This window comes from Falco punctatus, assembly GCF_963210335.1.
Source record: "Falco punctatus genome assembly, chromosome: 1".
NCBI lineage: Eukaryota > Metazoa > Chordata > Aves > Falconiformes > Falconidae > Falco > Falco punctatus.
In genome coordinates, this window is record NC_137580.1 from 82,979,581 (window position 1) to 82,996,045 (window position 16,465).

Consider the following 16,465-nt stretch of genomic DNA (forward strand, 5'->3'; position numbering starts at 1 on the left):
ATTAGCTAAAATGTTAGTATGTATATATTTTTACAGACTACAAGTAGACTAAAATGTACTGTTATCCAGAAGAATTTTCAGGAATAGTTTGAAAATATTGTTGTAAACCTTGCTTTGCCCAGCAAGAAAACAAGAAAATAGTTAAGAAACTTATTTTACTAAGCTCAGTAATTTGTATTGCAAGGGACTTTTTGACAAGTATGTTAGAGGTGTCCTGGATCTTCCTGACTCTTAAGAATACAAGAGGAGAAAAATGAAGCAATTCTACATGTGGTTGGAACACTTCAATCAAACTTGATTGTACTGATATAAAACCCTCTTTATATTTGAAATTTTGTAGACTAAAACTGCAGACTGATTTCAAAGGTTTTATAATGCTTCATGAAGGTACTACTTTTAACTTAATAAGAGCCTTGGAAAATAATTAGAACAATTTATTTGATTGTAACTGCTGAACATCCTTTACAAATGGGCTGAGAGGCTAATCTCGCCAACTGTTAGAACTGTGACATTTGTTCAGTATATTTCGAGAGCTATTTTAACATATATATTGCTGCCTGGAAAAAAAGAATGTGCAATTGAAAGACGTGCAGTTACCTATTTTTTTTAATTTTTTAGAAACAATTATTTAATTGATATTGCAGCTGTTAAAATGTCAATGTGTAAAGGTTCATTTTCTAAAGTAAACTTTGTATTACTGATATTGGATATTGCTAAAGCTTTATTATGAAACATATTTGATAACTTGGACCTTATCACTTCCTAGCTTAAGAGACATCTGATCTGAGTGGCAAGAGCCTTATGTGTGGCTGGTTGGTTTTTTCCCCTTTTTTCTTCAGGTAACAACTCAGTTTCTCTTTATAGATTTGGCCCAGTTGTTGAAATGCCAGTAGGATATTATCACTTGGATCATCACACAGTTTACTCAGTGATGTTTTGTTTTGTTTAGCATACTAAATAAATTAGTATATTAACTAATTCAGTATCAGTTTCTTTCAGAGGTGATCAGTAATATTGTTAACAACAAACAGAATAGTTTTCATCCACCCCTGCAGTCTCAAAGATTTCCTTTTCTAAAGTAGTATATTTGGGCCTGTTAGAACACAGCTGCTCATCACTTAGCTTTTCACAGTTCTTTTTAGCATGCAGAGTTCAGCTGATACGATGATTTGAACAGCAGGTACCTCTAAGAGACGGCTAAAGCCACAGGCAGACATAGCTAAAGCAGATTTATCTTGCTGCATGTTTCAAAGGATATCTTTTCAGCCATGTAAAGTTCTGTTTACTAAAGGGGAAGTGGCATATTGTGCCAACTAGCCCTCACATCAAGCAGAGAAATTTAACCATGGAACTAGAGATCAGTATCTGAAAGGAAGAGTAGACAGTTCCAAATCTTACGGCACAATACATAATAAAACAAGCTCAATATAGATCTTTTACACACTATTCAGTGCTTAAGAAAACACTGTTGATACTCAGCTACAGATCCAGTTACAGTAGAATCATTACAGTCTATAAAGTTACCTGGCCAGATAGAGAGCATGACAAATTCTCAAATCTAAGAAGTCTTGGATATCTGGTCAGCTTCTGTAGATGTGGTTTCTCCAAGAGATCTTGATATTTTTCAAGAAAGATATGAACTCTCCTCATAACTTGAACAGCTTTGCTTAATTCTTTAGATTTGTTACCATTTAAAAAAAAAAAAAAGAAAAAGTCTCCCCATTGGGAGGCTTCTGATATTAGGTATTTTTAAAACAGACCAATGACTTCTATGACAATTTAAAATTAATTTTATTTAAAGACAACTAGATGAAGACAACCCACATTCCCGTGACCTCTACAAGGACTGCCACTGAAGACCAAGCACCCCAATAATTCTATCTGCTTCTGCATGCTCGGTTATAAAAGGAAGTCATACTTCTGACATCTACACAATAACTGATCTCCCCCATTTCACCTTCCCAACCAACATATTTGTTACTCAGTCTTATTAGCAACATATTTCACTCCAATGTTTACAACTCTCCTCAACAAATTTAGAGCACTATGTGTTTGGACTTTCCTGACAGAAGGTATGGACTGAACAAGTCAGTTCTGGTGAAACAAGGTCACTAACCATTGTAGCACAGATTTCTGTGCAAATTGTCATCATTCAGACCATGAGCTAACCACCTCAGGAAATTAAATGATCCACTGCAATATAGATACATTTTAGTGTCATGATACATAACAAAGGTATATACAATAAAATTATGTATGTAACGTTTACAAAGCACAACAAGAAAACAGCTACAATCTGATTTCATTGGCTAATTTACAGCTGACTCAAAGGATCTCGAAATTGCAAAAGGGGAACCGAGCCTGTTAATACTTAAAAACAGCTTTCATGCTCTTGAAACAGGCCTGTATTTACATGTCTTTATTCCAGCTGAGACTTTCGAAAGTCACTCATTCTCTTGGTTAAAGGGAGTGGAAGCTGAATACTGAACATGAATTTAGCTATCATATCTTGCATTCTGCAGTGTTCATTCCGCACTTCTGAACAGGCACACAGTACTGTCATTTCTATGCTGAACTTCACAGATTTACTTTTGAGGGTCTTAAGAAACTTTTCCAATTTATTTATTTCAACACTTAGATTTGCTTTGATTTCTTTTCAGTTGGTATACACAAGGCTTTCCATTGCTCCTGTTATTTCTTTTCTTCTTTAGTTTTCAGTTGCCTGGTGTTTTCCTTTGCAATTGTTTCCGCTTTACTTTTCTATCCAATAAAATGAAGATATTTACAACTAAAGATCATTATTTGCAGGCATCACTTAAAAAAACCCTAATCCATAAACTCAATCACAGCAGGTTAATTATAGTTCTAATTAATCTATGTGATGCATTGTGTTTTGGGAATTGTTTAAAATAATACTTAATTTTGAAGAAGATATAACTTCTGAATCCCTATATATTTCGCACAAAAGAGCCTCCCTAAGCTTTGTTTTAAGTCAGTATGAAGCTTCACGAGTAGTACAAAGAAGCACAAATTGGAAAAATAAAATAGCAGATGCTTGACAGTTACATTTCGAGTTTTTATTTTATACATGGGTAATAGTAATTCTGATCATATTGAGATGCTTTTCATTAAGTTAAATAAAACGCAAAGTTCAACCTTACTTGAAGTTAACAGAGTTACTTTATGTACAGACTTTTACAGGTAATTCAGCAGGCCATAATCTGCAACCCATGGTGATGGCTATTATTACATATTACTCAAATTACTATTGCTCATTATTGTTCATGAGTATGCAAGTACATGATACATACCCTGTGATGTTTGACAGTGTTCACATAGTTATGATTAACTGCAATACGTACAGGGTCTTTCACAGATGTTTCCAAATAGTGCAGGGAAATAAATAATTGAATAATGTTTTTTCCAGTATTTTTCAATAGTTTCTTAAATTAAATTCATGAACTCCAGTTTCCTTCACTCCACATTATAATACTGGCTGTGAGCCAAAACCTATCAGCCTTTACATATTATTATTGCTTTTTTATTTACTTGTGCCTGTTGAAATATTACCACTCATCAGCATTCCTAACTAGGAATAAAAAAACAACTTTTTCCAATTAGTTAATTAAATTTGAAGAAAAAAGGCAATTTAAATTTCTTCAACTGAGAACTACTGGTTCATTCAGAACATTAAAACTTCAGCTGCAGGACCCATTCATAGAGTAGTAATCCTTTCCTGGGTAGTGGAAAAAATAACTTGGAATATACTCACATGCTTTTTTTGTGCATTTTTGGCCACAGCATTAGCATTCACTGAGACATCCTCTTGATATACAATAATTTTTGAAGTGCCATCTTCCAAAGTCCTTCCATATAAATGTCAAAAATTCTGTAACTTCTGTATTTATCTTCATTCCTTTGGATCTTAAGATTTTGCTGCAAACAAATTTAATTTATTTAAAAAATACTCTAATAGAATGCTAGTCCAATCTATTTCCAAGAAAAGATACCTGGGTAACGGATTACAAATTCCTCATTGACCTAAAGGCCAAAATCACGTTTTGAAAGAGGCTGGCTACTAAGACTCACTGACATCCAACAGTACTTGGAACTATCTGAGAGCTAGGCAATAGAGTCAAATTCAAACTACTTCAGGCACACATTAAAAACACTGGAAAACTTAACAAGCCGGATATCTGGAAAGAAATTATAACTGTTTGAGAAAAATGCCTAGGCTTCTCACACAGTCCATGAAAATAGGAAGGTGTCTTCTGAAGGCAATTCAGATGATCAGAAAGAGACCTCTTCCCCATGAAAACAAGAGTCTTTCATCAGAACATAAATAAATAAAGCTGCTGGAAGAACACTTAATGCTAGTCAATGGAAGATGCTGAAATGAGTATATGGATACTTCCACACTCAAGCCTAGGTATTTCTCTCTGCCCTGAAATCAAAACGATGAGCCAGTTTCTGATTGTGAAGACCTGTCTCAGAAGATCTTTCTGTTATTCACAAAGACTGAGATGACACATGCCAGAATTCAGAGTATTCATGCAAAACATGGGAGAGAGAGGGCCCTCTCTTCAGCTGGAGTGGACATAAGTCTTCAAATCCAGCATTATGGAAAGTGCTCTAGCTATTATTCTGCAGGTTATGTTCTCCAGACTTCCCACTGCAATCACAGTACACAGAAGAATGCAAAAAATCATCTAGTCAGAAAGATGTGCAGATACACCCCTGTTTTCATAGGTCAAGTGGTGCAAATACCCACTTAGGAAACAATATTTCTAAGTCACTTGCATAAAAACCATAAGCAACACTGGAATATGAACAGTAATCCATTGCTTCTCAACTCCTAGTAGGTTTTTCATAGTTTAATTCATTGTATGATGTAATAGTTGATGGGAACATCTCGGAAAGTTTTGTGTACTTGCTAGTACATACAGTATTGTATACTTCATTTAATGTAAATATGTAAATCTACGATCAAAGCTAAATCCATAGTTTGTCTTCTTCAGTAGCTCAAACTGGAAAAAACCTTAAAGGAATCTATAATGCATAACATCAATAATTATAATACAAACAACTTTTGTTTATTTCTATGCTGGTTTTAGTGTGACAGAGTTATATTTTTTCATAGTAGCTAGTATGGAGCTGTGTTTTGGATTTGTGATGAGAAGACTGTTGGTAGCACAGGGATGTTTTTGTTACCGCTGAGCAGCGCTTAAATAGAACCAAACTTTTTCTGCCTCACACCCGCTCCCACCAGCAAGCAGGCTGGCGGGGGGTGGGGCACAAGGAGCTGGGAGGGGACAGAGCCAGGACAGCTGGTCCCAGCTGACACAAGGGATATTCCAGATCATATGGCATCATGCTCAGCAATAAAAGCTGGGAAAAGACGGAGGAAGGGGGGGATGTTTGGAGTGATGGTGTTTGGCTTCCAAAGTAACCACTGCACATGACAGAGACCTGCTTTCCTGGAGATGTCTGAACACCTGCCTGCCGATGGGAAATGGTGAATGGATTCCTCGCTTTACTTTGTTTGCATGTGCATCTTTTGCTTTACCTATTAAACTGTCTTTATTCCAACGCATGAGTTTTCTCACTTCCATCCTTCTGATTCTCCCCTATCCCACCAGGGTTGGGGGGAGTGAGCAAGTGCCTGTGTGATGCTTACATGCCAGCTAGGGTTAAACCACAACAAATTCTTTTACTTCTTACTTTAATTTTGTTCTCAAAAGACAACATTGGCTACATGTGCACTGTGCAAACTGAGAAGATTCTGCACATGTATGGATGTACTTAGTAAGCATTATCCAAACCATATATTTAAAAATTAAACTGCACGCATATGTGCAGTTTGCTTACATAAATCTGTGATGCATTTTGCAAGCAAAAGGGAATGTATCATGAACATGTGACAAGTGCTCATTCTGTTACACCGATCAGACCTATTTAAGATAATACACAATGCATACACATAATGCACAGGCACACCAGTTTGATTTAGCTATTGCAGTAGCTCTAGTTTGGCAAGTATTTATACAGCTGCAAGTATTTTCTGAAATGAGAAGTCCTTCTCCAAAACCACAATAACCTTTACAATACTGTTTTAGCCAGCACAGACAGATGGACTTTGTGTTTGGTCAGCACTGCACCATGCTCACTCATAGTCCTCAGTCAAAGGTCTGCCAGAATACCAGTGATGAAGCTCATCAAATTCCTTGTATTTAATAAGTGACGTAACTGCAGGATCATTGCTGAAGTATACAAACATTAAACAGAGCAAAAAGTAAGTGTTTTCTGACGCCTCTAATGAAACATTTTAAAAACCTGAGTATTTATCAAAACACAATTTTACTGTGGCAGAAAAACATGGGGCTTAATTCTACACCAAATATAGTCTGTCAAGATAGCATCGTTCTTTCAGAAAGAATTGCAAATAAAGTAAAACCCCATTTTTTCACTTATTTTCATACACATTAATCATAGAATGCAATGTAACGACATAACACACACTGGCTAAAAAAATACTCATTGCGCAGCGCAGAACCCACTTCCACAAGTAGCAGAGGAAATGTAAAGCATAATTTTTTTTTCAGTATTATTAAATGTTTTTCTTTTCCTGAAATCAATCTAAGCTTTGCGATTTAGAATAAGGTTTTCAAATACAATCTGTACATTTAGAAAAAACAGTTCCAGAATGTAAAGTAAGAATCAAAGACTATAATATAAACAAATAGCAGTATGAGGAAATATAGTCATCCTTATCCATTCTTGTTCTGAACTTTCCGTTAACATTTACACCAGTACATGTAAATTTGAAATTTTACCCAGTTACAGCAAAAGCACTTCTACATTTTTACAAATTGAACACAATATGGATGTAAAGTGCAAAGGTAGAAAATAAGCCCATATGATGTTATTTCATTAGAATAAAACTCATATATGTACCTTTCTAGAACAGGGAGGTCTTTCAAAATATCTCCAGCATAATCTTCAACAAGACCAGATTTCACCAAGATTAGTCCAATGTTGGAAATTTTTTCTTTATACCTTTACAGTGTAAAAAATATTGTTTAATTAAGAATAGATAGAGATATATAATTGCACATCATACTTCACTATTTCCCCTTTTCTTGTTTCTTCTCAAGCATGGGAAGAAGAATGAAGCAGACGTCATTATTGCTTCCAAGTGGATATTCTCATAACCCATTTTAGACACCTATGCTAACTTTTTGAATTCTACAACCCCTCTCATCTCACAGGCATCCACTTCCCTGAACTAATTCCATAAAGACTACAGTCTCCTATATATGCACTTTCAACTGCATTCACATTAGATGACTAGAGATGACAGTCAACATTGTGCATCCTTTCCACATTTGAAGTCTAGTCACAATTTCAGTCTTCAAGGTGTCCAAAGAAGATACAGAAATAGGCAACACAAATGCTGTGACAGAAGATGCCATTAATATCCTACAGATAACAAAGAAAATATCTTTTTTTGCCCACTAGAGCCCACTTGACTTCTTTGAAATCAGCTGAACACCCACAGATTCAAGTATAATTATATTCCAGCCTTTACTGAATTTCTTACTATCTCTTCTAAAAATTCATATCTTTATTTGATAGGTTTAAAACAAACATTTGAAGGCTGCAACAAAACTGGTTCTCAAGAAATGTCAGATACCAGGCAAAAATCTCTATCTATTCCTTTCAGATATTCAGAACAAGTCTTATAAGTGAGGGAAGAAAACAGTCTCTGAGCCAACTACTCACTTCCCCAATTACGGGCTACTAAATAAGATGATGATGTAATTTAAGACACTTAAGGGCAAGACGCATTTCTATGGCTTTCAAGGATCTCAATGTGAGCTACAGGGTGGCTGGACTCTACTATTAGAGCAACAATTCTGTATTTCACTTAATTTGCTGCCCCCATGCCTAATACCTGAGAGAGTCTTCCTGCAGCGTAATCATTAATTATGAGTAATTATTATGCTTTTAAATATTATTCATATTACACTAATCTTAATTTTTTTTTTTTACAATATTGTCATGGTTTAACCCTGTCCAGCAACCAAGCACCACGCAGCCGCTTGCTGACTCCCCCTCACCCAGAGGGATGGGAAGGAGGATCAGAATGTAAAACTCAAGTGTTGAGATAAGAACAATGTAATAGGTAAAGCAAAAGCCGTGCAGGCAAGCAAAGCAAAGCAGGGAATTCATTCCCCACTTCCCATGGGCAGGCAGATGTTCGGCCATCCCCAGGAAAGCCGGGCTCCATCACGCGTAACGGTTACTCAGGAAGACAGTCGCCGTAACGCCAAATGTCTCCCCCTTCCTCCTCCTTCCCCCAGTTTATATACTCAGCATGACGTCCCATGGTATGGAATACCTCTTTGGCTAGCTTGGGTCACCTGTCCCTGCTGCGTCCCCTCCCGGTGTCCTGTGCACCCCCAGCCCTCTGGCTGGCAGGGCCCAAGGAACTGAAAAGTCCTTGATTTAGTATAAACATCACCCAGCAACAACTAAAACCATCAGTGTGGTTATCAGCATTGTTCTCACATCACAGCCAAAATGCAGCACTTTACTAACTACTTACTAAGAAGAAAATTAACTGTATCCCAGCTGAAACCAGGACAAATACACACAACAGATTTGTGCTAGCCATCATGAAACTAGACCTAATTACTACTGAAGTCAATAACAGTACTTGTGCTGTCTACAGTGGAGCCAGATTTTCACCCATAAGGGCTGGTCAGACTTACTTCAGCATCAGCTGCAAGTTTTGCCAATAGGATGAAAGGAAGGAGGAGAGAATCCATGAAGCATAGATTAGATATGTGATCAGGATAAAATCTGATCACTACTCCTAGAACTTTTAGCGAGAGTAATGAAGATCATGCTTCTAACTCTCTAATTTGTGCATTTGTCAGTACCTCTAAAGATCATCTGTTCCTGTTCAAGAAATAGTTGTGAGGTCTTTTGTATTGGGAAATCATCTCCATAACTGTATTTCACAGTTAATTTTGTTACAGTTTCCCATAAACATTGGTATTCATTCTCCATTTCTTTCCCTAATTCCTTTTTGAACTCTAATCCTGCACAGAGAAGAAAGAAGGAAAGAATGGGACAGGGGGGATGGGGATAGGGAAAGCACCTTAAAACTAAGTTTCCTCAAATAGAAGCTACCTATTTGCCTATGCAGCATCAGGCACAAAGACTTCAGTCTTGTCCAAGGTATTTCATCATTAGAACAAAATGTTGTACATTCACAGTTTTTAATAGTCCAGGGTACAAATAACTAAATGTACTATGACGTATTTTGGAAAAAAAACCCACCAGATTTAGACTGTCTGTGAAAGCCTGTAAGCTCCACAGCTAAAGAAAAGTTTCTCTCACCTTTGCCTCCTGCACAGTAGGATCTTGAAACTGATAATTTTTTTATTAGTGCCCAATAATAGGTAGCATTATAAAAATACATGTGTCATATTCCTATTTTGTATTTCCTTTAAAAAATTCCTCTACATTTTCTTTACTGAGGTAAATACAGGACGTCTTGTGACTAGATTTATAAACAAAGTGTTCTGGTTTACCATCAGACAGACTTATGGCAGAGGATTTCACATAAACAGAATTACACTGAAAGAACATTTGCTACAAACCTTTTTCCACACTTCCTTGCTCTGTCAGCTTTTGTGATGTTTTTGTGAATCTTAACACATCTGACAGTGTTCTTAAAGCTTCAGCTCCCAAATTGATGTACTTAAAAGACAATATATGATTTTGTCTGAATCAGCCTCATCTGAAATTAAATATATTATACAATGTCAGAGTGACAGTAGGGATAGAATCTTGTTTCCATCCTGACTGTGTTGCACTAAGACAAAATGAAGTGGATAGAAAACTGGCTAAAAACCAGACAGTTGAGAATACCCAAAAACAGTGACCCAGAGCTCTTGCTACCTATGTTTTATCAGTCTTCCTTTGCCTAAGTACAGGTGGCGCATCAAAGATATAACATGGTAAAGTATTTGTGAAAGACTTTCATGTGTGATTTTCTAACTTCGCTATAGAAAAAAAATCCCTATTATTCCATAAAATTATCCATTATTATATGGGTAATTAGAAAATTGTGCTCATTTCTGCTTGCACATGCAGTTTCATTCTCATTTTGCAGCTTAATAAAGTTAGAAATGTAAGGAAGTAAACTGTTCAACAAAGATAAATGCCTGCAGCATATTTGACCTCATAGTAACGTGCAAGATTTATGAGCAGTGAATCATCATTTAGGTCAGGCAGATAAGTTAAATCCAATTTCCAATCATTTGTATCACTTAGCTGTGTCAGAAAAAAATGTGGACACAACTGTTGCTGTTAAAATAAAGCAAACAATTTTTATGGAGCACCTTTTCATGTGGAGGGATCAAATCATCTCCAAAGCAAGGTTAACTATCACAGACTATTGACATGGAAAACAACACACTGTTACTTGACTTCTATGAGATCAGAAACTATCAGGAAAACGTCACTGTAATAACCAACTTTAAACAATAAAAAGGCTTGCCATCAAACTTCCCATACTGGATGAGACCAAAAGGTCCATCTAGCCCCATACCCTAACACTAGTGCTGGCTAACTGGAGATGTCTAAGAAGTCAATACAGAGAGATTGCCCCAAACGCTCTCCTAGACCCACTGATTTGTGGCTCACAAGATTCCTGAACCAACTAAAGTTTGTTTCCAGCAGGTACACTACATTCTTTGACCTCATCAGATAACTAAAGTAACATATAAAGGGAAATGAAAACTGAAATGACAACTGCACCTGATGACAGGGGAAGTAAGACAGTACCACATTTACCATTTTTATTAATGGTAAAACTTGCTTAGTCCAGCAGGATTTCATGATCCTAATCTGAGCTCTCTGCAAAAGAGGCATATGAAGAAGAAAAGTCACCGCAAGACAGCATTCTACAGAGGCCAGTTGCTTCTTCTGGAGACACAGGTTTACTTCTTCCCTGTTGACAGATGACAGATAAAATGTTGAGCATGTCCTTCAATAAAATAATTGCATTCACCTCTACTTGATTCAGTGATTTGCACTTTAAGGCAGCTCATAGTTTTGATCTATTTAAACAATTTATGCTTTACAATTAATTGTGGATACACTTACTTCAAAATGAACATTCTTGTAGCGCTGGCAGATACACTCAGTTACAATGTAAATGAAAAAAAAATATCTCTTTTCCAAAAAGAACATGGCTATGAAAATCAAGACAAAACTCAAAACCAATTGTCAGTGTGTCTGCCCAGAAATGTCATTATTTTAAGAGGAAAAATTAGTATCTAGATATAGGCCTATGCTCTTTTCCCAACTGCACAGCAAAAAGATCATACAGAAATCCTGCTGTGCTAACCAGTAGTCCACTGGTTATGTGTCTCATAAAACATTACTGATATATTGTGTCTATGTTAACTTGATGCAAATATAAGGCTTGTGTTATGGTCACAAGAATGATGTCACAACTGCACCTAGAAAGAAACCTTTTTTCTGAAACATCTTGCTAACCTGAGGAAAAGTTTACTCTTCTGTAAAAGCTAGCATGCCGCTGAACATTAGGAAAAGAAAAAAAAATGAGTGCAACTACCTTCCAAGGTTAAACTTCCTATGGATGTAATAATTACTTCTAAGGTAAAACTTTCCATAGGAATAGCCACTGCAGCAGGGGGCACAATGCGACCCACAGAGAGACCATGCTCCTTTGGAAAAGCTGTGGCCACAGTAATTACCTGAACCAGACCACATACAGAGTGTAGTCACAATGGAAGCAGCTGGGCCTCTCTTCAGCTTGGAATCTATGGTAGGCATCTCTCCTGTTAGCAAAATGTTTATCATCACTGTGCCGAAAAGATACTAAAAAAATTCCTACTCTTGCTGATTGCTTTACCCTTGCTGCCACAGAAGTATTTGCATTCTTCAGCATGTTGCTGTATATTTTTAAGTCAGAACGGCACAAGCAAGAACACAGGCTACAAGCCTAATTGTCAGATCCTTCAGGCCACAGTTGTTTCAACAGCCGGACAGTCTGGTGAACCTGTAGCGATAACATGAATAGCACAAACGACTGCTATAATGAAAAATACAAAAAAAGGACAAGTCTTATCCTTTACAGAATTTCCTCAAAGACAGGAAAAAAAGGATAAGAAAACTACGGAAGGAAAAGCGGGCACAATCATCAGTAAAAATAGCTCTTTTTTGTCCGGTCCGTGATGGCACCAACAGACCTGACTGTCCCTGCCCAACCCCTGAGGCCTCCTCCCACCGGCCCGGGCCCCGTTTCAGCCCCTCAGGGCCATCAGTCCCTGCCCAGTAGTGCTGCAGCAGTGCCAGCCTCCAGCTCCCCCCAGCCCAGCAGGCTGACAACCTGGTCTGGCCTCAGCCTCTTCCCAAGGAGATGCCCGATGCCTGAGGCTGCAGCAGCTCCCCAGCTGCCCTGCTCTTGACTGGGGCAGTGGGACAGGCCCTGGCTACCAGGCCCTGCCCTGCCACTCCGTGGGAGCTCCCACGGCCCCAGCCATGCTCCCAAGGCAGCAGCCACCGACCCTCACTGCACCCTGATGTTTTTTGGCTCCTGGGGTACCCAGTTACTGAACTTGTCTCAGGAAAGATAATCATAATAAAACAAACTATTGGCATAGCTAGGCTTTAAAACACTTTCTGGGTAACACCATTTTTTTCTGGACTGAAAAATAAACAGCTCGCTGAACGAGTATCATTCCCACTGAAGTCCAAGGAAGCTTTGCTGTTATTCTCCGCAGGAGCAGAAGTAGAGTCACAACTCTACTAATTAAGCAGACTTAATGCTCAGGAAAACGGCAGGGGTATATTAGGCACTGAAGCGGATTATGATACTCTAAAAATACCAGTTCCTTAAAGTTAAAATATTGTAAAACCACTGTTTTAATTATACAAGCACAGACTTTGCAACTTGTATTTAAGCTCTTAAAATAATTTTCCCAGATTTTAAATACTTTAGTTAGCAGATGCAACAGCAATATTTAGATTTGGAGATGTCTGTGCAGACGAGGCTGCTGCTGGCAGCAGCACCAACTCTCACCCGCTGCTGCTGGAGGTACCTCCCACACCCTACCCTCAGGAGCCAGCTGCTGCCACCGGGGTGAGCCACCAGCCACAGTGCACCCTGAGGGTAGAAGGTGAAGCCCCCCCAGGTGGGTAACATACCTGAAAGAATTAAAAATAGCATGTACATAACATTACTGCAAGAGAGGTTGGGGACAAAGGACAGAAAAAAATTGCTTACTAATAGATTTTAAAATAAATGTTTTTGTTAATTAAATCAGCTAAACATTAAATGCATAAATTAAATCAATAGGAAACCATCTTTCTTGGATCTAAGGTTAGTTCTAAACAGTTTGCAATCCATTCAGTTATTGAGTGTATTAGCAATTGTCTCCTTTACAACTCTAGATACTTTTGTAGCACCTGAGGCTTATGTGACTTGTATGGCACCTGTTGCCCCTGTCTGCTTATGCAGGAAGTGTTACCTGTCCCATCAGAAATACCCCACAGGAGACAATTGCTAAATATATTTTGAGAGCCTTCTTGCCTGAGCTTCCAGCTATACACAGCAAGTGGGCTATCAACAGCTATCATGACAATAACAACTACATGACTCACCCATGCAATGTCTATGGCACAAAAAAATACATTAACAGCAAGAGGAATCCAATCACAATACCTTCCTTCAACAGACCAAAAAAGACTTCTTCACCCCTTCCTATTTCAGAAAACCATGATAGTTGATAAATTTTGTATTAACTAGTCTCAGGTCAGACTTAAAACAAATCCTTTGCACTGAAGATCGCAAGTATAAACAGGCAGCACCTCAGAAGTCTTTAATACATCCTAGGAACTGAGAGCACTCTGGACCTCTTTAAGGATCCATGAAAGTGCAGGACATGATGTTTTATCCAGGACAGACCAAGGAGTCCAAAGAACTTTTGCAAGTCCAGATAAATACTAGAATAGTAACTGTTCTCTGCTTTCGTGTTTGTCTATTACACACTACACTGTCTATTACATTTTACAATACTAATGCGTATTATGAGAACATCCATATTCCAAGGGTAAGAACATGTTTCTTTTCTTCAAGGCAGTCAAAAATGTCTGATACACATCACCTTAGATCCACACCTGGGAAGACTCAACTTTCCTTTCTGCTTGGGATCAAAAGCCTCTGGTATACAGGCCCCATTTGTTATCTGATGCAATGAGCAGCCTTCCATGAACAAAACCTGTGTAAACTTCTGTCTTACACATTAAATTGTCTGCCTTTAATTAACACTAATCTCTTTAGCATGTCAGCTCTGGAATGCAGAGGAGACACTTCACTGTCAATGTGAATGACACTATGGCTAATCCTTTTCCATCTCAAGCAGGGAAAGGAATCAGAATCCAGAGATGCAGATGGTCATGGATGAGAACTGACATGCAAAACCACAGAAGGTATATATGAAAAGGAGAACTGTTTAAAATGCTGTAAAAGCAGTAGCCTTAAAATACGTGAGGAAACATGCTCAAAAAAAAAAAAGCATGACAGAGAATTTGAAGAATAATAAATAGCAGTAATTAAAATTGTAGATCAGTTCCTAAAACACGCAGACAATCCCTACACTTTGGGCAGACTTTCTATTCTATTAGGAACCTTCCTTCAAGTGGCTGGAGGAAGTATGAAATTCTAAGTATGCCTTAGGTCTCCTGGTTTTCCACAAACCTAGGTGACAAGCACATAGTTTCTTTCTCTAAGGGGTACTACACTCTGATGTCTATTTAGTTCAAAGAAAATCTTTGTTACCATTTATTACATTTCTTTCCATTAACCCCACTGTACCTACTGAGCTCTTGATAGGGATGGCCAAACGTGTAGCCTCAATTTCTTCAGAAATTCAAGATGTTTTCTTATTTCTTAAGTAACCACATACACGGTTATTGATAGAATCATTTAACCATAACACATCAATTAATTACACAAGATCCAAAAGGTAAGACACTGTAATAAAAGCCACAGACATGAACATAAGCTAGTAACAGCGCTTCACCAGGGCTTTGGGAATCATGTTCACCCTGGAGAAGTCTGAAATCCTTGTCTTCAGTTTGTGACACCTGTTGTGTCACTTCTTCAGTGGTCAAGATACTGTAACTGTAATCTGGGTCTTCGGCTTCTTCTTCTCGATATTCCTCTTCTTCAAGCACCCGCACAACAGCTGCTTCTGCTTTGTCACTGGTCTCATCCTCCTCATCACTCTCACGTGTACTGCCTCTCTGTTTATCTTCCTTTGTGGGAATGAAGCCTATTTTCTCACTATCACTACACTCTCACTACCCTTATCATTGCTAGCATTCTCATTTGCATCATTATGAACAAATTTTTTTTTAAATTATCTTCTGCAGAATCCATTGTGGATCTTGATTCTGGCGTCGAAAAAAGAAAACTCTAAGTAATCAAGAGAGAATTTTCAGGAAACGTGGTATGCTCTGAGGCTTCATCCATTAAATTATCTACTTCATAATCACACTGGAATAAAACTTTAAGTAAAATCAGAAAGCATTTTGTGAACATCCCTGTGAGACATATTTTCATTCTAAAATTAACAAATACTTTCATGAACTATAAGGAAAGCATCAGATTTTGTCTTAAAGTTTACTGAAAAGGAGCATTACATATCTGTTTTGCACTTTGCATGAAGGGACTTTTAGGGGGGTTAGTCATAATTTGCTATATTAGCTAGGTCTACATGGCATGCTCCAAGGAACAATCCATGTTTCCTTGTTCAGCTGACTTGTACCCGTACCATTCATGCTAGTCCAGTCACAAGTAGGCATGCCACAACATCTTCACTGTATGATGGGGGTAATCATGGTTTGGTATCAATCCCACTTTATAATTCAGTTTTAGTTTTCTTCCTTTTTTTTTCAAGGACTGAATTCTCAAATCTTGAGTGAGCATATAACTGTAATGGTTAGGGTAGCTCCCCACTTTATGAGGTCACAATGTTCAGTTTCCTTTGAGCTAAAGAACAAGCAGCTTGGGATAATCCTGTACAGTCCCTACCACAACAGCTCGTTTCTTCTGAACTTCAGTTTCCTCTAGTAAGCCTCATTCAGGTAACTGCCTCATGCAGCACTTACTGTTGCTGTATTTGACATTGAAATATTCATATGTTTTAGATATGGCTATCCTTAATTTTTCCTGAGATGATAAAAAGACTATTCAATCTTTAGATGTCACTTTTAGTCTTACAACCTTTCCTATAACCTTTCTTAAAAAAATGACAAAAGAAAATAAAGTGGAACCTCCATTTTTCAGATTTCAAACTCAAAATTAAGCTGCAATTTTCTTTTTTATTTTTGCCTTGTGTTAACCTTTTAGCAACTG

The 16,465-nt window shown here is 37.7% G+C and overlaps 1 protein-coding gene across 1 annotated transcript; it reads right to left on the reverse strand.

The window, feature by feature from the left end:
- Positions 1-600: 600 nt before the first annotated feature.
- Positions 601-15,888, reverse strand: DDX60 (DExD/H-box helicase 60; the record flags this gene model as incomplete). Its single annotated transcript, XM_080376379.1, is given in 18 exon segments — positions 601-1,673; positions 2,485-2,658; positions 2,661-2,691; positions 2,695-2,760; positions 3,773-3,866; positions 6,168-6,260; positions 6,955-7,057; positions 8,946-9,107; positions 10,239-10,380; positions 10,870-10,975; positions 10,977-11,026; positions 11,939-12,013; positions 12,016-12,051; positions 12,053-12,103; positions 15,052-15,407; positions 15,410-15,449; positions 15,452-15,501; positions 15,876-15,888. Coding segments are annotated over 18 exon segments (1,803 nt in total). The 3' UTR covers positions 601-1,512.
- Positions 15,889-16,465: the final 577 nt, after the last annotated feature.